The sequence below is a fragment of the Erithacus rubecula genome (genome assembly GCF_903797595.1).
Source record: "Erithacus rubecula genome assembly, chromosome: 15".
In the NCBI taxonomy this organism is placed as follows: Eukaryota; Metazoa; Chordata; class Aves; order Passeriformes; family Muscicapidae; genus Erithacus; species Erithacus rubecula.
This window is the reverse complement of record NC_136667.1, coordinates 17,067,093-17,094,038: the sequence shown is the minus strand read 5'-3', so window position 1 is coordinate 17,094,038 and position 26,946 is coordinate 17,067,093. Positions and strand designations below refer to the sequence as shown.

At 46.0% G+C, this 26,946-nt stretch overlaps 2 protein-coding genes across 2 annotated transcripts in view; one reads left to right on the top strand and one right to left on the bottom strand.

Annotated features, from left to right (window-relative positions):
• ABCB7 (ATP binding cassette subfamily B member 7) overlaps nt 1-7,613 on the bottom strand; it is a 35,660-nt gene extending 28,047 nt beyond the window's left edge. Inside the window, exons 1-3 of the mRNA XM_079318970.1 lie at nt 7,402-7,613; nt 1,879-1,956; nt 293-379 (exon numbers count right to left, since the gene is read on the bottom strand). Coding sequence (XP_079175096.1) covers nt 293-379; nt 1,879-1,956; nt 7,402-7,575 — 339 coding nt within the window. The 5' untranslated portion in view covers nt 7,576-7,613. The remainder of the gene's footprint in view (nt 1-292; nt 380-1,878; nt 1,957-7,401) is intronic.
• A 5,641-nt stretch (nt 7,614-13,254) lies between these two features.
• UPRT (uracil phosphoribosyltransferase homolog) lies at nt 13,255-26,402 on the top strand. Its single transcript, XM_079319050.1, has 7 exons — nt 13,255-13,668; nt 19,090-19,132; nt 22,640-22,709; nt 23,692-23,754; nt 24,406-24,567; nt 25,124-25,222; nt 26,014-26,402. The coding sequence occupies exons 1-7, from the start codon at nt 13,370-13,372 to the stop codon at nt 26,118-26,120; spliced, it is 843 nt and encodes a 280-aa protein (XP_079175176.1). The 5' UTR covers nt 13,255-13,369; the 3' UTR covers nt 26,121-26,402.
• Nucleotides 26,403-26,946: the final 544 nt, after the last annotated feature.

Sequence of the window (26,946 nt, the reverse complement as noted above, 5' to 3'; positions counted from 1 at the left end):
TTTTCCACCAAAATCATCCATTGCAGGCCAATTTCAAGGGAGTGCGTAACAGTAAAATGGTATTTTTAATAAAATCAATAAAGCTTTTCAACACCATTATCACAAAGATTTGGTGATTTAAGAGCTAGCAAGTCTACACTGATAATTTAACAGTATCTACTGCAATATTTATACATCTACCAAGAGAATGTTGGACAAATTGTTGCTTGAGGTCTTCAGTTTTTAGGTTGTTTTTTTGGGGAAGATGATAACATTTTTATTTTAAAAACAATAATAATTGAGTAAGCTTTACCCCATCCTTTGGATCTGTGTGAAGCCCTCCACCAGCATGGCCATGCCAACACATCCTCTTCTCTACCAGTTGCCATCTGGGCAGGATCTGTGTGAAAATGAAAAGTCAGTTTGCAAGAAGCTCAGGAAACAGGCACATCAAAGCCAGCAGAAAGAACTACTGGCCTGTTTTGCTTTCCTTATCATCAAACAGTTTAAACTTGTTTTAATAAAAGATCTCACCTCCCTCCAAAAACCTTGCCTTGCTTAAGAAAACAATAATAAAAAAGGGATGTAATAACCCTAGCAGCAAAGAGTGTGTTCCAAGCAGCCAGGAGGGCAAGATTAAAGATTTTTAAATATTGAGAATGAACTGAAGAACACAGAAAAAACCTTGAGGTTTTGGAGGATAACCATACTCAGGCACATTAATATGTAAATTGGAATACATTTAAGCAATAATACTCTTTCCATGTATGTAAGAGTAACTTTATTTGAGGGCAAAATAAATAGATAAATCTGCTTCACACTTGTCTTTCCCACCAGGATGGGAATGGGCACAAGTTATCCCATTTCAGAGGCCCTGCTGCAATCCCTGGACAGGGGCAGTTTGGAAAAGAACCTGCTTGTTAAAAACAAATGCTCACTTCTCTTAGCATGCAGCCAAGACTCCCTGGAGAAAATGACTGAATTTATTTTTGCATGGAGATGTACTAAAAAATAACAACTCACTACTTCCAGGCATTTTTCCAAGTTCAAAGTGCCTGCCACAAACAATGGACCTGTTAAAGCTTTTCAGAAAAGAATCTGCTTTTTGTTTAAAAGATTTGTTACATGTTGACAATTTCCAGGTTCAAGTTATGGAAAAGCTTCTTAGCAATCTTATTTTATGCATGTTAGTTGATAGCAGACCCCAGGGTTTCCCAAATCAAAATGTCACTTCTTACATTTTAAAGAAAAACATTAAAAAAAAAAAACAATCTAAGCAGATTTCATGCTTTGAAGTCACAATGACCCTCAAAAGATTTTAGCTACTTAAGTCAGTTATGAGTGGTTATTATTTTGTAATTAAAGACAAAAAAGAAAAGCAAGACAAAGACATTCCTCAGCTTCATTCAAACAAGTGAGTTACTCAGAAATGTTCATAATTCTTCCCTGAACAGGAAAATTTGCATCTTCCCTATGTCTGCACTGGTTTTAAGGCAAGCAGACCTCATAGGAGCAAGAGCTTGACATCCTGGCCTCAATGATGAGATTCTACAACTCAAGCAGAATTTTGAAGGAATAAAGCCCTAGACATTGAAGGAAAATGCACAATGTCCTACCTGGCTGTTCCTTACCTGGCTATTTTCTGTGCTTAGTAAATGAATCTAAATATTACCACACAAAACCTACACTTCTAAGAATTCTTTTTTGAAGTTATTATGTTATCATTCATTTGCAGAGATTCAAAAACACTTCTACGGGCAGAAACATAAATTGCCATTTCACTTCAGAACTGTAAAGAGTGAAATTTTAAAAAATAAAAGTAACAGCAGTCTAAACAAAGATGCTCCAAGGGCTTAAATTTCTCATTACCTGCAAGAAGGAAGAACAATTTATACCCACCTCTGAATGCTCCAATAATGGCCTTGAATAATTCCCTCCCAGACTGTGCCATAATCTTTGCCTGCAGATTGGTGGAATCTACAGAATAAAACAGGAGGGGAAAAAAAAAAAAAAAAGATAAATGAAAACAGAGTCATGCAGAACATGTACTTCACATTCAGAGAATATTCATCTAGTTTATGTAAACAAGCATAACATGAAAAGAAGGCAGATGGCTTTGTTTTTTAACAACTGACCACAGAAAAAGAAAATTGGTGGGGAGCAGCTGTAAAATAAATTACATTCACACATCAGAAATGCTCAGTGACAATGAACTGAATTTCCCTTCCCTGAATCCCCACTCTCATCAGACTTTGTTTCTTCTGTACAACAAAAGCCCAGTTTTCCCTTTCCTCTCATTTTAATTTTCTACCAGGTTGTCTTCTGAATTCTTTCAAACAGTCTTTTGTCCTGTTTTTCATTAAGAAATGTTATTTTTATGCTTATAGGTTGTGCCATTCCCAATTCCTCTTAGCTCAGCTCATGCCATGCTTGTCTCCAGAAGGCAAATCAAAGCTACAGCTTCTGCCTGGGAAGCACTGGCACTGTGAGAAAGTGGAGCAGGGCTGGCAACAACTTTTAGGCTCTCAGGACACAAAATATGCAATATTCACAGATCCTTCAATGCACCTTAACCTGTAATACACAGCTGGCACCAACTGCACCATGCTCTACACACTACCTTGCAAAGCAATCCATATTTTTATGTTTCAAAGGAATAAATAGTTTTAAAGAACCATTTCTTACCCCACAGCAAAGCACAGGGACCTCTCCTGGTCAGCTCTGACACTCAATATTCAATCTTTCCCTGCTCTGTTACAGTATTAACCATATATCTTACCCCATCAAGCAATCACAACAACAGCAAAAGAGCTGCTCACCAGCCCACAGCAAAGGACAAACAGCAAAAAAAGAAAAAAAGAAGAACTTGATCATAAAAAAGGGTAATTTTAACCTTGACAAACAGCAGCACCATTATATATAATACATATATATACCATTTATTTTATACCTTGCCTTAAACAAGCTTTTCTTCCTAAGATGCCTATCTCAAGTAATAATTTCATGAGTCATTTCAAAGAATATTAAAACCATTTTTCCACAAGTCATCACATGGACCTGCTATTCCAAACATTTCTATTACATGACATAACATACAGAGAAAGAGTGAACATCATAATTACACAATTTGCATTTAGTAGAGCTAACTGGCCTGGGTGAACCATCCTGATACTTCCCAGACCTGGGTTAAAGGAAGGATTTGCATTTCTAAAGCAGTTCCTTGTGGATTCACTCATAACTTGATAGCTTTGTGTCAGCACACAGGATTCCATCTAAAGCAAGACACTTTTGAGGAATGGTGACATTGTCATAAACAGATAATATAATAGAAAAATTCTGATGCTTCAGCACTATTGGAAAGTAGCTAATTATTGTTTTCTAGAGTGTACCCACAGCACATCATAAAAATGTTTTACTGAAAATCCACCTCTTTTGACCTCCAAGTTCTCAGAGTTCATTTCTGACTGAAATATGAAGCAAACAACATCACAGGAACAACTTCTACTGAAACACCAGCAGATTTGGTCTCAATTACTGCATTAGATTGATAGCCTGACTTCTTGCCTGAAGCTATGAACTGTCATGGGGTTAAGACAGCAAAAACATTAAAGGTTTTGCACAAGATACACAGAAAAACTTGTTCCTATTTTCAGTCTCCAGCCTGGAAGACTGCAGGTTTCAATCCTCTCTTAAATCTGAGCAAAGAAACAAAGAGTAAAACAAGGTGAATAATTTCCTTCTCTGGTAATTCCTGTGACCATCACAGTAAAAACTGCCCAGATGAGAGGGGCTGCAGCTTTCCCTGCCACCCTCCACACATCCTGCAGGAAGATTCAGGACTCCACTTTCCCTCCCCAGGGCTCCCAAGAGCTTTAAGACTATAAAGAAAAGCCATCCTTGAACCAAATCACAACATAAAAGCAGGTTATTGTTTTAAAGGACCAGGAGAAAGTGCTGCTTATTTCAAAATTTAAGGAATAATGCAGGGAACTGAAATTCTGACATTTCCAAACTCCTGAATGCCTGACTCTGCACCATTATGTTCTTTTTATGTATTTTTGGATATGATTCTATAAACTCTAAAGGATGAAACAGATGTCTAGTACTGACTGCACATAAAAGTCATGTTGTTAAAGTGTCATGACTGTGGGTAGTAGTTTCAATACTACAAATGCAAACAAACAACAGGGATTAAACACATTTGTGCAAGGTCAAACCCACACTTAGAAGCTCTCTCTGGAATATGATACCTTGTGTTCCAGACATGTTGCACTCATCTCATGGGGATTTTTTTTAAACTGTAATAGAAAAGATAACTGAAGGTGGGATTCAAGTTTCTCTGCAGCATTTAAGTTCCACAGTTAATCCTGCTGAGTTTACAAGGCAAGAAAAGAAATTATGAATATGAAAGAGTGGAGGAAAAAAAGATGAAAATATTCTGGTATAAAGAGAGGATCCAGTGTCACCCTCTGCCATGAGCAGGGACACCTTTCTGGCACCAGGCTGGCCTTGGACACTCCCAGGGATGGTGAATCCTTCCTCACAGCAATTTTGGATGCCCATTTTTATAGGCAGACATATGGGATTGCTGCTCTGCTCAGCAGCACCTCCTCTCTAAAGGGATTTTGAAAATTCAGGGAATTTCAAATACAAAGCCAGTGAGGGATGCTGGCTGCCAGAGACTGTCCAGCTGCACCTTCAGAATCCAGAGAAGAGAATTTAGCAATGCACATGAACACATGAAATAAAAAATAAACACCAGGGCCATTTTACAGAACAAACCAAGCTTCAGGTAAAAATAAATACATAAAAAAGCAAAGTAAAATACAAATTAATGCAACAAAAATACATTAAACTTCTCTTGCAACCCTTCCAGAGCAAGGGATATTATTAAGTTATGCAGAAGAACAAGCTCTTTATCACTGGCAGCTGGAAGGGCAAGATAATGGAAGGAAAAAGTCTCTATTTTGTACCGTTACAGTTACAGTAATTTACACAGCCCTGCTTTCTGCAACTGCCAAAGTTCTCCCTGAAAGAAACTCCTCAGTGTATTTCTTTGCTTATACAGACTTATAGAAAAGTAATTATCCTTAGTTAAGGGCTGTTTGACCATTCCACTCAAAAGCTATTTTCTTTCCATTTGGCTAATTTAACTAATTTTTAGATTTATTTAATTTCTATATTTACACAGAATAGAATTTGCCATTGTTTTTACTTTGAATACAGGCAAACTTAAAAAAAAAAACCAAAAAAAAAACCAAAAACAAAAACAAAAAAACCCCAAAAACACCAACCACAAGTTTCCTGGGGAAAAAAAAAAAAAAGCAGCAATTGTTCAGTTACTCATGAAAGTTTTAGCAAGCTCCATACTCAGCAGAGATCCTAAATTCCAAACACAAGTTTTGACATGATGAACCCCTGCCTGCTCCAACCACAGGAGGGTGAACTGAGGAACTGTGCTTATGGAAACAGAAACTGATCTCAATATTAAAAAAAAAAATGAGGCCTGAACCCAGTTCCACAATATTTATGAAACCTGTTTTTCCCCTCCATAAATTTAGCTTTTTTCCTCTCCAGGATACAAATGTTATATGCTTTAGTATTCAGAAAAACAAGACTCTAATCAAAACTACAGAAAAATGTAAGTGTGAGGGGGAAAAAATATTTGAATCTGTAATGCACCAGCACCCAAACAACTCTGCTGTATTTGACTCTCATGGTACTAAGTGCCAGAGAAAATACATATATTGTATTATAATACAGTTAGGTTCACAATTAATTGTGAGCTTAAAAAAATCACAATGGGCATGAGACTATGAAGACAGAGACCAAGCACCACATGAATGTAAAGTAGAAGGGTGAGAGCCAACTCTTTGAAATTAACTTTTTCAAAAAAGTTAATTATGGTTAAAAGTTTGCTCTCACAGTTATTTTAGCAGTTTCTTCCTTCCTTTCATCCCATTTTTCCTCAGGAGTTAAGCTATGCTGTACTGTTCACCAGCTTGAGCTGTATCAGGCACAGCTCTTGACTCACTTCTGCTGCCACAAACCTCTGCTGTTTGTGTCATTACATCAATTAAAGCAGAATTGTGTGTGGAGTTCAGTCCCAGTTGGGGTTTTACCCCAGCACTGAGGAGCTCTGCTGTAACTGTGCCACTGCAACTGTGTCCCTATGGAAAGTCCTTACAGTCAGGACAACACATCTTCCTGTCAGCAAATTTAATTAAATGTTTGAAAAAACGTGTCCCAAAATTTTGAAGGGCATTATAACCAAAAAGTCCAGAACATTTAAGTTTGTAAATGCAGGTGCACTTCATAAATTCTGATTTTCAGCCAAATAGCACTTGATATAAAAGTGAAAATTCATTACCACACCATTAAGAAATGCATTCATTGACCACTTTTTAACACAAAAATGCCTAGAAACTGAAAAGCCAAAGAGATGAACACATATATATATCCTACAGATGTAGTATTAGCTTCCTAGTTCAGCAAATCTACTGCAAATCCACATTTAGTGACACGTGGCAATTAAAACTGATCAGCAGGGACTGGCATTTCTCACATGAAATAAAGTCACTCAAAAGGAAAGCAGAAAGATAATTAACACTTCTACTCATCACCATGATAACATTGCTGTTTGTTCCCTAACAGCTGGAATACCTCTCCAGGAACAAAAGACAATACTGAGTATTCACGCATATAATGTGTTCAAAATACATTAAAATATTTGATCTGCATCGAATTTAGCTCACAGCCTCTCACACAAGTTTCAAAACTAAAACCTCCAAAAGTGATCCTTTCAGTCCTGCTCATCTCACCCAGTAATATAAAGCTGACTGCAGTCCCTGACAGAATTCTGCCTGTCAGGAAAAACTAATCAAGGTTGACATAGAAAAGTTACTCATAAACAGCAGTAAAAACTTTATTACCAAACAGAATTACAAGCGGAGAGCTTGTGAATGAGCTTTCAGTCTTTGACATACACTTCCTTAACCCACTCTGAAAAATGCACGTGAATAACTGAAAGCTGGACTTAGCTTGAGATAAAGTACTCAATATTTTACTTGTAATTGAAAATAATTCACTAGGACACATTACAGCCTTCCATAGCGGACAGAAAACACTCCAACTGCAGCTCGCAGTCCGCACACGGCGCAGAACGGCGGGCAGCGGGAGTTACTCGTACCCAGGACTCGGCACCCCTTTAAACGCGGTTTTAACGCTTGTGCCCAAGGAGACCCCACCACACCGCTCGCGTGTGCTCCGGGAGCCCCCGGGGCAGCGGGAGCCGATGCCGGCAAGGCAAGGACGGAGCGGGCGGTGCTCGCACAGCCGCGGAACAGCGCTGCGGGCCCGGCGCCCCCTCAGCCCCTCCTCGCCCACCCCTCAGCCCCTCACCGCCCCGGCGCCCCCACACACCTGTGCGCCCCCCGGGGCGGCTCGGGCGCGTCGCTGCCCGCTCCCCACAGCCCCTGCGGAGAAGCAAGCGACGGCGGCGGCGGGCGGCGGGCGCAGCAGGGCCAGGGCGAGCAGCAGCCGCCGCTTGCGGGAGGCTGCGGCCGCCAGGCCCCGCGGTGCCCCCAGCACCGCCATCTTGCGAGGGCGGGGTCGCAGAGGATTGTGGGACGGCGGCGGACCCGCGCGAGGGGCGGGGCGGGGCGGGGCCGAGCGGGGCGGGGCCGGCCGCCCTGAGGGGAAGGTGGCGCGCGGTGCCATGGTGGCAGTGGGGTTCTGCTGGCCTCAGACTCATCGTGGCGGAGCCCCGAGAGAGCTGCTCTGACACCCATCATGGCAGATAGAGAGGGGTCTCCCCCTTGCCTTCTCTGAAAAGGACTCCCCTCTGCCATGGCAGCCCTCAACTCCTCAGAGAGGAGTAGCCCTCAGCCCGCCATGGCACCCAGAGAGGGGCAGCCCTAAATCCCACCATGGCACCCAGAGAGGGGCATCCTTCAGCCCCGTTATGAGAAAAAGGCCCTCGGCCTTTTCAAGAAGAGCTCCACCATGAGTGCCACCATGGCAACTCCCAAAGGAGCAGCCACAGCCCCACCAAAGCACGCAGTGAGGGTGGCTGCCCTCAGCCCCACATCCCACACAAAGGGGCTGTTCTTTTGCCATGGCACCCTGATGGGGACAGGCACATCCCTGCCGAGCTGGGAATGGATTTAACTAGGAATTAACTAGCCAGAATGAACCAGGCCATTCTGAGATTCTCTCAGAAGTCTTTCTGTTCTGACTGTGCAGATAAAAGCCTTCTCTTAGAAGCACCGCACTGTTGGAATACGAGTGTCCTCAGCACAAACCACAGAGCTGCAAGCATGGCTCATGTTGGTCAGCAGCTCTGTCAGTACTTCACACAGGGTGCTCCTTCCAAGCTGCTGGTAGCACTCCCACACTTGGTCCTGATGCAGATGGACACTGACATTGCTGCAGACAGAAAAGGTGCTCGAGCTGGCACACAGTCCCTCTGGATTTTGGGTCCCCCAGAGAGCAGCTGCCCAGGCAGTTTCCTTGCCTGGGGCACAGATAAGCCCGCAGTGCCATGAGGGAGCACAGGCCAGAGGGGAAGGTGTGCATGGCACGTGGGATGATTCATCTCTGCACAGACCTAATCCTGTATTCCACACCCTTCCCAGGGTTAAATTCTGAGCTACCTCCGGGGCCTCCTCCAGCCCACACAGCTTAGCCGTAGTTCCTTTGAGCAAGAATAATGCAGCAATAGTACGGTTCCTAATTAAACACCCACTTAGGAAGACAGAGCTCTGCCATGGATTACATTTCCAATGGCCTATATACTCCCATGTGATCGGCGTGCAGAGCTGTCAGAAGGCTGTAACTCTGTGTGGCATTTCTAATCACACAAAGATTTCTTCAAAGCTACCAGAGCTTGACTGCTGATGCTCTTGCCTTAAGGGAGACTTGTAAGCTCATTTGCAGGGGAGAAAGACAGACAGACAGACAGAAAGGAAGAGGACAATTGGCTTAAAGTCGATTTTTAATGAGGCAGGATTTTTCTAGTCTGTGCTTTGATACGCAACTTTGCTCCTGACCAGGATCCACTTCAAACGACAGAGGCGACGTTTCTCTGGCACTAATCTAATTCTTCATCATAATTGCATTTGGCAGAGCTGGGTCTGAACAGTGCCGCCCTGTGGTATCCTTCAGAGGATAAACAGCAATTCTGGGCTTCTGACTCCCATACATCTGCTTCCTTCTCTGTGCTCTGCTCTGGATAGAAGTTTGACCAGGCAGAACTGGATAATCACAGTTCTGGGATAGCCTGGACAGGCTGGCCAACATAGCAGCACCTTTGGAGATTTTTCAAATGTTTCTGCAGTTTTCCCACATGCACTGCTGCGATGGGTTCCTGCACAGTGTTTGTATGCACACACTGTGCTTTATGGGTTGTTCCAACATGCAGCACAGGCTCTCAGACCTGTGAAATGTGTCCAGTGTTTTGGCCATGCCAAGCTTTTTGGACACGTGCAAATGGATAACAGAACCCTGAGCTGTGGTATCACAGGATCTCACTGCTCCAATGCCTCTAACAGAGACTTACAAATCACTTGGCAAACATTTATTGTCAAACCTCACAAACCCTGCAGCATCTCAGCCTTGTCATTGTTACACAATGTACCATTTAATTTTTCCACATATAATATATCTGATATGAATATTCTCCCTGCAAATTTTACTTTAGCTGCTCTTCCTTCAGGAATAACTCTCCCATGCTACTGGCTTTATTTTCTCCTGCTAATATTTCAGTCTTGTTTCCAGTTCTGATCTTCTCTTTCTCCTTTTGATACCACTTTTTTAATGTGGTCCCAGATTACTGATACCTGTACAAGGCACTGCACAAACCTGGGAGGCATCCAGGGTGAAAAGAGCCCCCATTCCTTTAGTAATTGCAACCTCTAGCCCAGAGTGACTGAACCAACAGAGCTCATGATAGAGACACAGAGAGCCAACAGAGAAGTTTTATGAACTTACACTGTTTAAAGTAGCTCACCACAAAATAAATATCTATTTCTCTGCAGATTTAGCTGTGGAAGCAGAGGATCTCCATGGAGACAGACAAATCAATGCCTGCTCCAGAGCTGGCACTCTGGAAAGATGACAGAAGCAGTTCAGTTGAAGAAATAGAAGCTCTGGGAATGGAAATAACTCAACACAAAAGGAGATTTGTGAATAGAATCCTAAAAGATACCTGATCTGGACTTTTTCCAGGAGCTGTGTAGACAACAAACCAGGGCTTGAGAGCAAGGTCAGCATACTGAATGAGAACATGTTAGTTTTTCAGCTGGAAAAGTTTACAGAAGCAGCTCAGCAACAAAAATACAAGATCCATCTTGTGGAGGTGAAATAACATTTTATTTAGAGTTTCTTGAAGCTCTTAGATTGTTTCTCATTAAAGGTGTTTAATATGATTCTAGTGCTGTAATGAATTTCACTTCTAGCAACAAGTACTTATTTCTTCCAGCTGTAAAAAGCAGAGTACAGTTTCATAAAGACTAATTATAGAAGTAAAATTTATAATTAATAACATTCCTATAAAATTAAAAGAATCAACACTGAATTGCAGATAATCAGTATGCCAAAGGAAGACTGAACCCTCTTCTATAGGGTAACATTGACAGTTCCAGCTATGGCAGGCATCAGCCTAAAAGAAAGTCCCTCAGGGCTGTGGCAATCAAAATCAACTCAGGAGTCAGGCTAGAGGGAAAAGTGTCAATATTCAAACATCATTTAGAATCAATGGTATTGGAAGGGTGTGAACACAAGGAGGGGAATGCTTCAAGGAAGTATATGAAACAAGAGGGAAAATTAATGAGGATAAAGTAATGAAAAAAAAATAGAAAAATAGGACAAGATTGGGGGCAGAAAGAAGCCCTTTATCAGAAGTATAAAATAATTTTGGCAAGTAGAATGTGTGCTGAAAGGCAGAGTACTCTTGGAGCAACTGTTGCACTTGTTTCTAGAAAATTATGAACTCTTAGTCCTCAGACCCTACATTGAAGAACTGAACAGCTGCACACACTTTGGAAATGCAGTGTGAATTACATCTCACTGTCAATTTTAAAAGTAGCATAAAAGAGCTGTATTTTAAAATATGCTTGATTGTGTTACAAAAATGACATGTCCAGTTGTTTTCACTGAAAATGTGGTCAGGCATAGGAAGGGGTAACCCAGGACAGATGGAGTTACCATCCCTGGAAGTGTTCAAGATACAGCTGAATGTGGCACATCAGCCCAGCACAGAGCAGAGGCTTCCAGCCTTGCCCAGGTCAGGGATTTACTGCCTGGGAGAAGATCAAACCTCCAGTGAATCCCCAGCAGTTTGTGACTCTGCCATGTCCTGATCCCTTTGCCTTCTCCAGGTTTTGTTCCAGCCTGTGCTCTGGCTCACTGCAAATACACCAGGCCATGCTTGAGACGCTTTGGTTGTTACTGGTTGCTTTTCTTCTTCCCTTTTTTTTTTTTCTCCCCTGCTAATCCAGTCACCTCCCCTGAAGTGGCCAAGGCTGTTCTTCCTGCCAAGGGAACGAGGGCACACAGAGCTTCTGTGCACAGAGCACTCGCCTTGGCCAGGCACAAATGGGAGCTTTTCCTTCCTCCTGTTCAGAAGGCACCAATAGTGAGGTGTTTGGCCATGGACACTGGTAAGAGAAATGCACAATTTAAAGGAGATTTACAATGTAAAGTTGGAACGTTGGGAGGAAGGTGGGGGGAGAAACAAAGGAATAGACAGGGACAGATTTGGGGGCTCAGAGCCCATCAGCAGCACAGTTTAATGGGGCCAGGGGAGCCTCAGAGCTGTGACCCTGCTGGAACTGCCTGACGTGCAGAAGGAGGTTTTTAGCTTTGACAGGCAGGGGTTGGTGTCTTTTGGATGTTTGGTGGAGCAAGGAGCCTGTCAAGGAATGGAGAAGCCTGGAAACTGCTCTGGGACCCTCCTCACCTTGGGTCCTGCCACAGCTCTGTCAGGCACATTGGAAATTTGTCTTTCCCTGTGAGGTCAGGGACAGCCTGGGGCATCTCTGGGTGTGTCTGGAACATCAGGCAAAGAGAAGGTGTGGAGTGAACATCAGCTGTGCTGCTGCAGAGCTCTGAGACAGCTCCAGGAGGGGATGCAAACAGCCAGGGACACTGGGGGAGCCTCTGCAGCCAGGGGCTCAGCCTGGACTGCTGGTTTGGGGGGATGGGATGGTTTTCTGCAAAGCTGTAAGGCTTGTCAGGTGTGCCAGAGAGGAAAGGAGAAATTCAATGTGTGCAGTTCATGCTTCCAGCTCTGTTTCTTCTTCAGGAATTGCTTCAGCCTCAGTAAGGAGGACTCACTGTTTGCAGGCTCAGTGCTATTTCCCATAGAACACTGTTGTTTTTGAATAGCACACCAGGACCTGGGAAGGAAAGAGGAGGAGAAAAGGTGAGTGTCCTGTGCTTCTCCTTGGCCCAGGCAGGGCTGGAGTGGGAAGCAGAGCCACCAGCTCTGTTCCCTTTTGGCCACTGAGGGGAGCTGCTTCTTGGCAAATCCCACTGTGTGATCCAGGCCTTTCAAACCCCCAAACTGCTCGTGCTCATTGTGTTACAACCACCGTGTGCTGCACAAATCCTGATTTCAACTTTGCTTTTGTCCTCCAGGGTGAATAACTGCATTGGATTTTCTAACTACAAATTCTTTCTACTGTTCTTAGCCTATTCTTTGTTGTATTGCTTGTATATTGCTGCAACAGTCTTCAAGTATTTCATTAAGTATTGGACAGTAAGTCATGAAATCTGGTTACTTTTTCATCTCCTGTCAGTCTGGTGGGCTTTAGTGACTCTCTGTGCTTTGTCACCCTCAGGCAGTGGAGGGGCTGCATTTTCCTGGGAGGTGTTTCCTGGGCCCTTTGGGAGTCCACCTCCTGTTAGATGTCCCAAATCCTCAAAGCAGGAGCAAGTAGCCTTCAGGAATTTCAGACTAGATTATTCTCTGGCAGAGAGGTTCTGTCCCTTCCCTGTCCCTGTGTTTGCATGGGTGTCCCTTGGAAAGTTTGGCATTGATGCGCAAGATGCTGAAAAGAAAAAACAAGTCTAAAAACCTTGTTAATTCTCTAACCCCTACAGGCCTCCTTTTTCTATTTAAAAACTGAGTGAACCAAAGGAGTCTTTCGTGCAGTTAGTTACCCGGGGCTGTCCCGTAGCGCGGGCAGGGCCGTGGCCAGGGCAGGGCAGGGGCAGGACGAGCCCGCCCGGTGCCGGTGCCGGTGTCGGTGTCGGTGCCGGTGCCGGTCCCGCCCCCGCGCTGCGCTCCCGCCGCGGGCTGAGCGGCGGCGCCGGCCGCCAATGGAGCGCGGGCGGCGAGCGCGCTTCCCCCGCCCCGGCGGCGCGCACGGGGGCGCGGCCCCGGCGCATGGAGGCGATGCCCTGCCAGAACCAGCGCCTCGGCCCGCGGCCGCAGGATGAGCCGCCGGCAGCCGCCACCACCGCCACGGCCACGGCGAGCGGCGGCTCCCGGCTGATCCGCTTCGCCGAGCCCAGCGAGGACAGCGGCTGCCCCAGCCCGGACAGCAGCAGCAGCAGCAGCAACGGGGTGGCGGCGGCGGCGCCGGTGCCCGCCGGGGAGGGCGGCGCGCCGGCCATTGGGCCGCAGCTGAAGCTGCTGCCCATGAACGACCAGCTGCGGGAGCTGCAGACCATCATCAGGGACAAGTGAGCGCGCCGGGCCGGGCCGCGTGGGCTGGGGAGGAGCCGCGGGGGCCGGGCAGGCGGAGGGGATCATCGCCTGTCGCTCACTCCATCCCTCCCTCTCCGGGGAGCCGCGGCCCCGCCGAGCCGCTCTCAGGCGGCCCCGGTGCCGTCTGCCCGGCCGGGCGCTCGCGGGCGGGCCCGAGGCCGGCGGGACGCGCTGCCGAGCGGCGTGTACCGGGGCTGAGCGCCGGCCGGCGGCGCGGCCATGTCTGGTGCGGCGGGCCGAGCGCAGGGCAGGGCCGGGCAGCGCTCCCGGGGCCCGGGCCCGGCTCCGCGGGGCTGCCGGGGCTGGGACAGCGGCTCGGCGAGTCTCGAACCCCTCACGGGCTCGGACCGTCCCTGCTGGCGGTTTGACTCGCCTCCGCCCTGCGGGCGGCTCGGAGTTTGCGTGCCACATCACCAGCGCACGGAGCGTGCGGTGCCGTGGCTGTACGGCCCTGGAGAAGGGCAGTACCGCCAGGCGGGCCTGGCAGCGCTGCGGCTCCGCACCTCTCTCTGGAGACCGTGCCCTGCAGGCAGCCTGGGGCGGGGAGCCCTGCCCGGGCTCTGACTGGAGACAGCTGCCAGCGCCGTGCTCCGCGGGGCAGCTCAGGTGATGAGCGCTCCCTCCCGCTGCTCTCGTTTGTAGCTGTCCTTGTTCAGCACTGGGGTGGTGGTGGTGGAAAGTATTAAATATAGCATGCAACATGAGACAAGCTTCAGCAGCATCCATCTAGTTATTAAAAACTACTGGTTTGCAAGAAGCACCAGCAAAGAGGTGTGAAATCAAGCCTATTGATAGAATGACCACGTTCTGAATGTGACACAGTGGCTTTCTGACATCTGCAATGAGTCATTGCAGACACCGTTCCTTGCTGTGTTTCACATCTGTCCATCTGCAGAGTCCACGTTTTGCTGTTTTCTGGCTCTTGAGGCTTAACTTTGAAGCTAACAGTAATACATTTTTTATGCAAAACTGATCACTCTTTTTCGAAGACAATGCCTCCATTAATTTTATTAATTTAGCTGAGCCTCCCTATCTTAAACTAGTTTGTGGAGGATTTTCCTTAATTTTCAAAGCGTTGTGGGAAAAACCAACCTGACAGCAGGAGCAGCAAAGGCAGTGCAGTCTTGATGTGAGGAGGGAACTTGTGGCCAAAACACAGAGAACACCCACCTGGCAGCTTCCCTGTGGAGCAGAAAAGGAAGCTGGGAGTGGGCTAAGCAGAGAGAGAATCCAAACCATACTTGGTCATGGCCTGTGAAAGGTTCTGAGGTTAGTGAAAACCATATAGTTTTGATTTCTAGACAAACACTAGCAGTGTAATTACTTTACTCAGGGGTTTTATTATTATTGTTGTACACAGGTTTTGGCCTCTCTCAATTACATTTAAGATGTTTCTGGTTACAGTGAGCTTATCCAGAAAGCAGCAGCTGTGATTTCAACTTGAAGGACATTTTTTAGAGTTACATCAGCTTCATTGCACAAGACTTTGGTAAGAGGAAGTCTAGAATAGGACTTTTAAACAGTGAATTACTCAGCAGCTGCAGCAATTGCAGACTGTACTTTATTCTGAGTGTGATGTTGCCCTGGAAGTGGGGATGGAACTGTCATTTCCACGCTCCCTTCCCAACCAGTGAGGAAAATCGGGCAGCAGCCTGCTCAGAAAAGGTGGCTTTGTAGGTAAGGACAGTAGGGAAATATTATTTTTGTGTTCTGTCCCAGGAATTCAGCTGCATCCCATTAAGAGACCTCAGACTGGCCTATTTTAGTGCCTGTCATTCGGAAAGATGCTGAAGGGAAAAGAGAATTTTTTAGGCACTGTTCATTAACCTTTCCCTGCCACCTGCAATCTGACCTAAGACAGTTCTCTAGCTATTGTAGGATTCAAACCAGTTGCTAAAAGATACAACTCTTCCTCATTAGAACCCTGTTTGTGAACTGGCAGCAATGTGGCTCAGAGCAGCTGCTGGTCAGAAAATCCAATTTAAGCTGGTAGAGGGATATGTTCACACACAGTACTTGGGAAGAGGGAGAAGCTGTCATCTACAGGCAATTAGAACCCTGTCACTTTCTGGATTAAAAAAGAACAGGTAGCACCTTAACTCAAGGAGAATATTTAGATTCCTTAAACTGCAGGGGATGGATGTTCCAAATACAACAATACCTGAAAATGGCAGACATTAAAATGCAAGCTCCTGGGGAATGAGAAATGGAACTAAAGTGTAGGGGGAAATCCCAGTCAATTTGGGACTATTATTGTAAGTGATGAAGGGGTAAATGCTCAGATGGGTAATCCCAGTGAACTGGGATGGAGCTAAGAATGGTCAGGCCAGCTGCAGAAAACTTTGGGGACTCTATTTTGTCCATAGCATGAGCTGTTCAGAGAAGTGGAAAGCTCTTTCCTTGTTCCTGAGAGGATTCAGAGGAAGAAATCATGGCCTTTCAATTGGTGTTATTGTAAGGAAAAACCCACCTTCATGTGGCTGGTCATGGGATTCAGAGGTGCCTGGCTTGGTCAGGGATATCCTGGTAAGATTAAAATGGCACTTTTGCTTCCTTAAAATTAACAGGAGCTTTGTCTGTGTGCCAGAGTTGGGGAGATGGATAGATCACCTCAGCTGTGTCTGGGTTTCCTCATTTTCCCTCAGGCTTGTCACCTTACTGCTCAGCAAATGCTTAATGAGGGCAGGTGCCTTTTATATTGAGTGTGATATGAACCTCAAGTGCTCTAATGGGATGTGAGCTGATGCACTGAAGTGCTGAACATTCTAGAACAGTTACAATCCCTTTACAAGGAGGGAATGAGCTCAAGGTAATTTCTGGCCTCACAGATGAGAAGCAGGGATCTGGAAGCTGGAATGAGTAGTGCACTGATGTTTTTATATAGAAACAAATTCATTAGCTCAGGTTGGCAATGCCATTTTAACTCATGATTTAACAAGAGATATGATTTACATCCAGATACTTTAAGGTTCTTGTGTCTGTTGGTGAGATCATTCTGTGGTATTCTGCTAAAGCTGCTTATTCCCTAAGGAACAGAGTGATAACACAGAAATGCAGGTGACAGAGTGGTTGGATGTACAGTCCTGGCTGCTGCACAGAGGAGGGGGATTCAGGAGTGTGTAACTCACCTCTGCTGGGTAAGGACAACTGCTGCAGGCAGGGAGGGTGGGATCCCTCTGCATCCCAGCCTTGGCATGGAAAAATTAAGGGCTGCAGTCCATGAAGTACTGAAGTGCTACAGGAAGAACGTGGACCTGTTCCCAGCTACATCATCTCCCTGAATGCCAACAGCTCATCCAGCCTTCAGTTTTCTTAAAAGCCTTTTACAAATCCTGTGTAGGGAAGTAGCTTATTTTTCCAGCCTGGGCCTCTCTCAACAAGCTCTGTGAGGTAATGAGAAACAGGAGTTACTGAAGCCCCCATACCTGCAGACCTGACAGTGTTTGTCACTAGTACCAAGTGCTAGAGCAGGAAGAAACCCTGCAGCTACTTTATATTACATTCCCAAAAAACCCATTTCTTCTCACCTCCTAAGACAGACATTGTGACATCAGCCACGCTCCCCTGCCTTCAGAAACAAAGTGAAACTCATTTATATTGTGTAACACAATGTTCCTGCTACAAGTTAAGTTTTAATACCTCCTATTTGTAGATGCTGTCTTGTTACTTAATGAAGCAGCTGAAACAAGTTCTAATTTGACATGAATCATTACTTTATGTATTTCTATCTGGTATTTAAGAACAGTTACAGTGTTTTCACATGAGCCCTTTTTTCCTTCCCCCTGGCAATTCTGACAGGATGTGGGGTTTGAGATGTGGTCACAGCTTTCCAGCTGCCCCTGTACACGAGGTCTGACATTTGCTGTATTACTGTTAGTTGTATGCACTGTGGTTTCTGTTTCCCTCTCCTTCTCATAAACCAGGTATGACCAATAAAGGTGTTCAATGAACTGTGCAGAGGAACATATGTGCCTCTGCAAGCACAGAGGAGTTGGTTTAAAGCCTCATAATTTGCATTAATAACTCAGAGTGCTCACTCTGAACACTTTATCACTTGCAGTCAAAACTGTGGTATGGACATTGTTGGGTCTGTCTTACACCTATTTGTGAAATTCAGCTAAATTTTCTGAAATGCTGGTCTGGAAGAACCTAGATATGCCACTTAGCTACTTAAAAACACTTATCTACACAACAGACAGAAGTATGAAACTTTGCAAAAACCTTGATAAATTAGGTCATGTAATTGTCTGGATTGGGAGGGGTGGGGGGTGGGGGGGGTTGCAGTTATGGGGTCTTTTTGAGCATTGCCTGTCTAGTTAATGCCAAAATACCAGAAAGTTAGGAATAGCCTGTCATTACCAGAAAACAGGAAAAAAAAATAAAAGCAACCAGTGTTTTAACAGTGTGTTATTAGCAGGGAAAGAAACTAGATTAAGTTAATGCTTTTCTAAAGCCTCTTTTTTAAAGTGGGGAATAAGTGACTGGTTCCCAGGCAATGAGCAGGCAAACCTTTTAACTTTCATTCCTTTAAGCATGAGGTGTCTCAGGATCTTGGGGATTAAATACAAAATGGTATTTAAGGAGACATGCAGGGTGTCAGAGTTTGAAAACATGAGGGATTGATAGAACATTTCATTTAAAAGTACCTCTTACTGTGTTGGTGCTGTATCTGAGGATCTTCAAGGCTACTGTCCTGTGAGTTTTGGCTCCTTGATTGGCTCCAGTTCTGGTGTAGTGAGAGTTGCTTTGGCATGGGAACCAAGATGTTAAAGCTGCTTCTAAAATTCAAGCTTTTAACCTTTCATTTTGCCTTCTGAAGGGGCCAGAAGCCACACAGGCACTCAAGCAAAAGGTTGTATCCAAAGTAATAAGAGGCAGAGAGGTGTTTTCACAGGAATGCTCATTAATCCCTGCTCAGTTTAACCTCACATTCACTGCTCTAATCACTCAGGGAGTTCCAGATAAGATAGGATGTATCTCCTGCTTATCAGGTGTGTTGTCAGCCCTGGGTTAAGGACCTGCATGGTCATTGTCCCTTAGTTTCTGTCTGACTGGAGGACAGGAAAGCAAAGCTCACTTGCTCAGAGCTGCAGGGAATGCAGGAATATCTGAGCTCAGGAGGTGTTTTGGAGCTGAGCTGGAACAGCAGTACCATGGGAACATCATCCTCTTGGGTTTAATTGCTACTGGTACAGAGCAGCAGCACTGCCAAACCCCTGAGCTGAGCCATTGCCACCAACCAGGAAACCCACAGTGCAGAACCTCTGGGGTAAGCTTAGTATATGATAGCAGACTTCTCTCTCAACTGCCTTGGAATATAGTATTTAATATTGTATTTAAACAATATTTTTAAAGTAATTCTCCAACTTAAAAATGTGTATTATTACCTTTTTCAGGAAATCCAGTAGAGGAGACTTCGTATTTTCTGCTGATCGTCTGGTAGGTGAAGAATTTCTTCTTCTTGATATTGTACTTTGCAACTCTTCCAAAAAATGGGTCTTGCAGAGCAGAAGACTGAAGAGCAGCTTTTCTACCCAAAAGAAATTGCTCTGTGACAACAACTTTCTGTGTAGGGACTTCTGCTCCCTGTTTCATCTCAACAGCAACCATGGTGTTACCAGACACAGCTACTTGAGGACAGAGACCTGTAGCAATAAGAGAATTCTGTTCAAAAACAGATGCACAGAGGGTGCAGATAATTGAGTTTTATTTTGAAGCAGCGCTTTTGATCTTGTGAGCAGAGCAGTACAATTTCTTACAGCCTAGATGTTACCAGTTGCTTGCATGCAGAAGTGCCTCCTGGCACTTGCTGTGGATTAGATTAGTAGCTCTGGGTGCACACACATGGAGGATTTGTCTTTAGCCATATGGTGGTTACTGGCAGGGACAAAGCAATTTAAGTTTTCACATGTTTTAGTAAGTCAGAACAAAGGCTGCTGGGAGTGCTGCCTTTATCTCATTTGAATTACAGGCTTAAAGAAAACCCCAGCACTTGCTGCCACACACACTTGTGTCCACAAGGGAGTTTGCTTTTTGCAAATCCACTCTCATTAACAGAGGGAAGAGCTTTCCCCCTTCCAGCATAGTCCAGAGACCCTCACAGTTGCAGCCACAGCAGGCAGGTTTCCTCTGATGAGCCCAATCTTAATCCAGGCTTTCTCAGGTTTAGATATGGCCACAGCCTAAGATTGGGACTGCAGTGCTTTTTATCTTCATGGCTTTCCATTTCCCCCCCACTTTCCCCTTCTTGAGGATGTTTCCTACATTCCAGTATCTTATTGTGAAGAACTTTTTTCATGTACCTTCTCACCTGTCTTGGGTGTTCTGCACTGAGGCAAACATTGATTTTTTTTTTTTTAATTTTTTTTCTCTCTAATTGCTGGAAACTGCAGATCCAGGCAGTGAGTTCAGGTCCTTGCCCCAGTGTCCTCTATGGCCAGTACAGAGACCCTCTGTGTGTTCATCCTGCAGCTCTTCGCCACAGAACCTGCTGCTGTGTTTTCCATTTTGTAGGAGGAATTTTGCACAAAAGAATACGTAGGACTCTCATTTTCTGAATGTTTTTTCTAGGTGTGATAAAGAACAGTTATAATTTCATGTGGGATTTGGTCTCTACTAAACTTGGCAAGGTGCAAACAGTTATAACTTGCCATATTTTCCACCCAGAGAGCAAACAGAGTTTAATGGCAAGAGATGAAGAGAAGTGTGGGATTATAGGGGAAGAAAATACACCTTGTTGCGGTGAGAAAATGAGGATGAAGTTTGCTCCTACCTTGGCAGCTGTTAGGGGCAGTGTCTCCAGAGGGAGAGGATTCTAAAGGTGGTAGATTTCTGGTGGTGCAGTTTTTTCTTCTGGCAGTTTGTTTTACACATAACAGGATGACACAGAGGAAATGTTTGAAGATACTTGTGAGGAAAATGAGTTAATGGGTGGTGGAGGTTTGCAAGGAAGTGTCTGAAAGCCACTGCCAGGGCTGTGATCCTGGAGGTGGAAGAAGTGAGGTTAAAGTCATGAGGAAGGACCAAGACAAACCTGTGAGGTGTTTGTGAAGGAGGAGAAGCAAGCCCTGGCATGGGAGTGGAACTGGGACAGCTGGAGCTCAGGGCAGGGGGTGGGAAGGGCACAGAGCTGCTCTGCACAGGAGGCTCCCCCTGATCCCTGCACCCACACTGGAGGCACTGAACTGTCCCAGTGCTGGTGCTTGGCAGCACAAAGCACATTTCTGGGAGGTGATTGGAGGCCTGAGTTGGAGCCATGAATTCATTTCTCAGCCCTAGCAGCAGCTCCCTGTGGAACACTGACCAGGTCACTTCACCTTTCTGCCCACCTGCCTCTTTCAGGGGCTGAGCATCCCAAGTGGTTTGAAATGCTGAGCTGCAAAGAGCTGTACAGATAGAGAGGATGTTCTGCCTCCTCTTGAGCTTCCAAGAAAGGCTACACATAATGGCTCAGAGGATTTTCTGCTCAGACTCTTCTACCTTGGGACCAAAGCTCTACTTCCTGTTTCATGTGAGCTGTAATAAAACCAGTTTTATCTTCTAAGCAATGGCAGCCACCTCTCTGGAAGAGGAGCAGCTGGTTCTTGAGGCATGAGAGAAAAGAGGAGGAAATTAATCCCTGAGTGTGGAGGTGGTAGAAAGCACAGTGCAAAAATGAATGTTTTATCAACATTGACAAGTTTACAAAGAATCCTTCCAGCCTCTGTGGAAAACACTGATAAAGTGTAGGGAGATCACAGAGATTATTTGACTATAAGACCTTCACTGGATTACTCTAAACTTTTGGCAGATTTTGTGGAGCAGTGTCAGCATTACAGCAAGATGAAAAAAGCTTTTCTTCCAAATCTGGCAAATAGGTTGGCTTTTTTTTCTCCCCATTGAATTAAGTTCAAAAACATAAAATAAAATTGGATACAAATGTCCCAGAAACTGACCACAACCTCTGAGTGTGGCTGCCACAAACACAGCTCAGGGAAGAAAGAGTTTTACTAAAGTGACTAAAAATACCTTGAAAGAGAGACTATAAATGTAAGGGAGCATTTCTAGCAGAGGCTGCTTGTGTGCCAGGAACTAGAGCAGACTGGAAGGACAGGAAAAAGCTTCCAGGCTGCCCTGTTTCTGGAATAAGAACTGCCTGAGGTGAGCAGCACACCTGCTCCATCCCAGGAGCATTGCCACACTTCTGCCATCCCACAGTGAATTCTGAATAATCTGATATTTTTTTAGTTAAAGCTCTTGCCTGGCAGTGGCTTTCCTTGAGCAGTTTTGCCTGTGAATCTTTGGCTCATGAACAGAGAGAATTCTCACATCTTCAATACCCAGAGCATCCTTCAGGACAATGATTCTGGGTGCAGGTGGATGTGTTTTGTACTTTGTAGGGCAGCACCAGGGGAGGGCTGGGGGGTTCATGAGCTGCCCCTCTAAAAGTGCAGGGATTGGCAGAGCTCCACATGGAAACCAGAGCAGGCAGGAGCTGGGAGGTGAAGGTGATACAGAGGTTCCTGCACCTGCTGACTGTGGTGTCTGTGCATTGCTGCAGCCTCTGGGGCTGTTCTGGCAGCCCAGCTGCAGTTTAGTTCCAGGAACAGGGATGTGAAAACAGCCTGGCTGAGGGGGAGCTTCTCCTTTCCCTCACCAGGATTTCCTGTCAGCAAATGAAGCTGCATTGGTGCCTCACTCATCTCTTGAGAATAATTTGTCTGTGAAGCCTCTGCCTGCCAGATGTAAACTAAGTCAGTTTTATGGTTGTTTATGAGCTCCTGTCTATTCCCAGTTTTATTCTGCAATGCCTTTGTTTGATTTGGTGTCACCCCCTAAAATCTCTAAATTCAGTCCTTAATTGCTGTTAAAGAGACCTTTTGGGCTCACCCAGTCCTTGTAACAAGTACTGCCTTATCTGCAGGGATAATAATCCCCTTAAGCTGACCCATCTCTTGGGTTCCACAGATCAGACTCGTGGTTGAAGAGGGACTGAATCAACTGCCCTACACAGAATGTACTGTGACCACTCCAACAGGTAAGTGGGGCATCACCCTGGCCTGGGTAGGACTGGAAGAGGAATGGATACCAAGATATAGAGAATTCTTACAAGAGTTACAGAATATCCTGGAGGTGGAAGGGACTCAGAGGATCATTGAGTCCAACTCTGCTTCTTAGAGAATTGCCTAAAACTGAATCCTGCAACATCCAGATGGTCTGAGCTCTGACAGACTTGGTGCTACAAGCACTTCCCTGGGGAGCTCTGAGCAGGGCAGAGCACAGAGAGAGTGTCCCTGCTGGTTTAAAAAGCTGCAAGGCACATAACACTGAGCAAAACAGTCAACATTGTCATTTCACTAAGGATTAAATTGATCTTACCAAACCATGATGGAAATGTACCAGTGTATGTGAAAATCAGCTCACCTGCCCACCCCACAGCCTTGAATTAAAACTGATGACATTTCACAGGAAAAAACACTTGGCACAAGCAACTTTGCCTAAATCTGGCCCTGCAGCCTTGGCCAGCTGGGAGTGAGGATGAGCAGGAAATGAAAAGTGGCTGTGTTGGCACTAGAGAAAACCATTGCAGGGGTTGTGGTTCCTCCTGTCAGCAGTAAAGATCTTTAAGGGTACAGATAGTCAGAGGCAGCTGCTGAGTGCATCAGCAGGTTGAGGGGAACTGCTCAGCTCTGTGGTGTGACCCACAGCACACCTGGGAGATGTGCAGCAGCTGAGTCCTGCTGCCCCTGAGAGCTGCACTTGCATTCCTGCAGTAAAGCATTGGTGTGGCTTTGCTGATATTTCCAGAAATGAAGGACTGCAAACCCTCAACTGTGGAAGCAGAGTTCAGGCACCATCCCTTACCTGGGCTCCTTTTGACCTCAAACAGCAGCTGCTCCATCTCTTGAGCACTGGTGTCACATCTGTCCCTCAGTGACAGATCCAGAACCATCTCCTCTCTGTTCAGAGGGCAGAAGGGAGCAGCCACTGCCACTGAGCCTTGGTTTCTTTCCTCACAGGACACAAGTATGAAGGAGTTCGCTTTGAAAAGGGAAACTGTGGGGTCAGCATCATGAGAAGTGGTAGGTGGTGCTGGAGGAACACTCATTAAATGCTTTGGGAATCTGTAAGCAGCTTCCTTTCAAAGATGTACAACAACAGCTTTACTCAAATTATTTCTTATGTATCCTTGACAGCAGAATGTCCAGGGATGTCTCCCATTAACCTTTAAGGAGACAAATGGCTGAACAGATCTCCTGTGGCCCCTTCCCTGGCAGCTGTTCCCTGTGAGGGGCCAAGTGCCCTCCCCTGTTTCCCCTGGTGCCAGAGCCAGGCCCAGCCCAGCCAGGCTCCATGGGCAGCACTGGTACTGCCAGTGCTGGGCAAACCCTTGGGTCTGTGCTGTCCAAGCCAGCAGCCCCACACTCTGCACACACTGTCACTGGGATGTCCCCAAACCCCACCTCCCGTTCTGACATTTCCAGATCTGCTGTGGGAGCTCAGCACAGCTGGGAGCACCAAACCCAGGGGCTGGGCAGCACTGAGGAGACTCAGGGTGTGTAAACAGAGGGGAAAGGGGAAGAGCTTCAAGGTTTAATGCTTGGAACTGTTCACCAGCACAGGGGTGGGACTGTCCATGTGGGAACTGTTCCTTTGGGACTGTCCCTTTGGGGATTGTCCCTGCAGCCTCTGCCCCAGCCTGTCCCAGTGTCCCCTGTCTGTCTGTGCCCCAGGGGAGGCCATGGAGCAGGGCCTGCGGGACTGCTGCAGATCCATCCGCATCGGCAAAATCCTGATCCAGAGCGACGAGGAGACACAGCGAGCCAAGGTGTACTATGCCAAGTTCCCCCCTGACATCTACAGGAGGAAAGTGCTGCTCATGTACCCCATCCTGAGTGAGTGGCTGCACAGCATGGACACACAGACTCCTCTGGCTGCTGAGTGCTGCACTGAGAGAGCATTCCCACATTTGGGGGCTTTGGTTGGGTTTTGTGCTTGGTTCAGGTGACAGAGGAGGGAATGGCTCAGCCTGTGCCAGGACACACATTATTCAGCTGCACCAGTGTGAATGCAGAACCAATTGTTTGGGCATGGCTGCTTTTGGGAGAAAGGCTGGGGTTAAGGTGGGATATAAATTTAATTATATTAATTTTGCCATGGGAAATAATTATATTAATTTTTGCCATGGATGTTTTTCTTACTCTGAGACATTTCTAGGTTAATAGTAGAAGGAATTTGTTGGGATGAGGTTACTTGTCCACTCCAAGTTCTGCCATTAGGAGCCCAACGTTTTCTGCAAGGAGTTCATGCAGAGGTGATGCCTTTCCAGTGGGAAAGGACAGAATCACCATTTAGTCACACCAGCTGTACCACAGGTATTCTCAGACAGCTTGGGACAAGTTCATCAACCAGACAAAACCCCTTAACCCTGTCCCCTGTCTGCCCTCTCAGGTACTGGGAACACAGTGATCGAGGCTGTCAAAGTGCTCGTGGAACACGGGGTCCAGCCCAGTGTCATCATCCTGCTCAGCCTCTTCTCCACACCCCATGGTGAGTGGGAGGGGCAGGGAGTGAGCACAGCTCACTGATGGGGACAGTGACAGCAGTCACACATGGGACAGGCAGGACAGAACTGTGCCTCTGCCATGGCAGCATCGCTTTGCTCACAGCAGGTTTGGGGGTTTTTAGCTGAATTGTAAAACTGAGAGAACAGTGCTGTGTTTGGTGTGGGCAGTGAAGAGGGGACTAAATGGCAAAACTGCAGATGGGAGAGTGTTCCTAAAAGCAGGAGTTTGCAGCACTGTCAGGGCCCATGGCTCACAGAGCAGTGCCAGGCCAGCTGCTGTTCTGGACCATGAAACAGAACAACCCATGGGTTGGTCCAGCACCAAAACAACACCAGGACTGGGAGCTGAATGGAGCTACAGAACTGGCCTGGCTGCAGGTGAAAGGTAAAAGGGGATCCAGATGAGGAACATTTGCTTCTCTGGGAGGAAGGAGGATCTTGTGTGTTGTATTAGAAATTGGCCATGGCAGAAGTCACTATCAGAAAACTCAGCTGAACTGCAGAGCAGCCTGTAACCACTTCCGTTGGGAATATGTGTGTGTGGGAAAGGCAATTCCCAAGAAGAAAACCCCAAAGAAGCAATTCCCTAAAGGGGATTTCCCCTTTGAGGAGTTCCATCTGTGAAGGCAGTTCTCCTCATGGATGGTTAGCTAAGGCAGGAACAGGAAGAGGAGACAGAAGCACAGAGCCTGACTTACTTTTGGAATGCTGCTGATCACAATTTGACATGGGCTGAAGCACTGTAGTCATTATTACCTTTGCTGTCTCTTCCAAGGTGCCAAATCCATCATCCAGGAATTCCCAGAAATCACCATTTTAACTACAGAAGTGCATCCTGTTGCACCAACACACTTTGGACAGAAGTACTTTGGGACAGACTGATAGTCTTGGAACAACTGGATATGACTTTGGCATTACAAGAGGTTTTTTTTACTTTTTATTACTGTTGAGTTGGTCAAGGGCATGTTTAAAAACCTTTTTGGCCAATTAACTTAGGGTAGTGCTGGCCTGAACAGGGATCAGGTCCAGTGACAAAGCACTCTGGTTACACAGTCAAGCATCTCCATGTTGGGGTTCCAGAACTGCCACACTCTGCTTTAACCTATTTATTCTTCTCCAGCCATGGCTGCCTGCAAGAGCAAAATAAACCCAACTAAAGCCCAAGGGAGTGTCCTTCATTTCTAGGGTCACTTGGCATCACTCCAGCCACAGCCACTCCCAGTGCCTCCAAATCTCAGGGTGCACTTGGACCTCAGTGTCCTGAGCAGCCACGTGGATTTTTGGTCTTTGGATGGTGGCCAAGAACTAAAGATACAACTCTTGGAATTTTCTTCTGCAGGTATTGTTCTCAAATAGTGAAACAGCCCTGCTTGTCTTGCTCAAGGGTTCTGAATCAAGAGGGTTCCTGTTGCACCACAGGTGCAAACTGGGTGGGAACTGGGGGTGGGAGCAGCACTGCCTGTGGAAATTCTACACATAGAGAACTTGGGAGTTCCAAGAGACAGAACTTGTGGCTGGATCAGTCTTACCAACCCTTTAAATAACAGGAAAACTGCAGCAAAATGCTGGAACTTGATTTCTAGTCCTGTTCACAGTGCACCAGGGCCAGAAGACAAGTGGGGCACTCATTGTTTAGGGTCACATTAAACATCAATCTGCAGCCAAATCCCCTTTCTTTAAATCCCTTGGCATCAAGTGCATCAAGTAC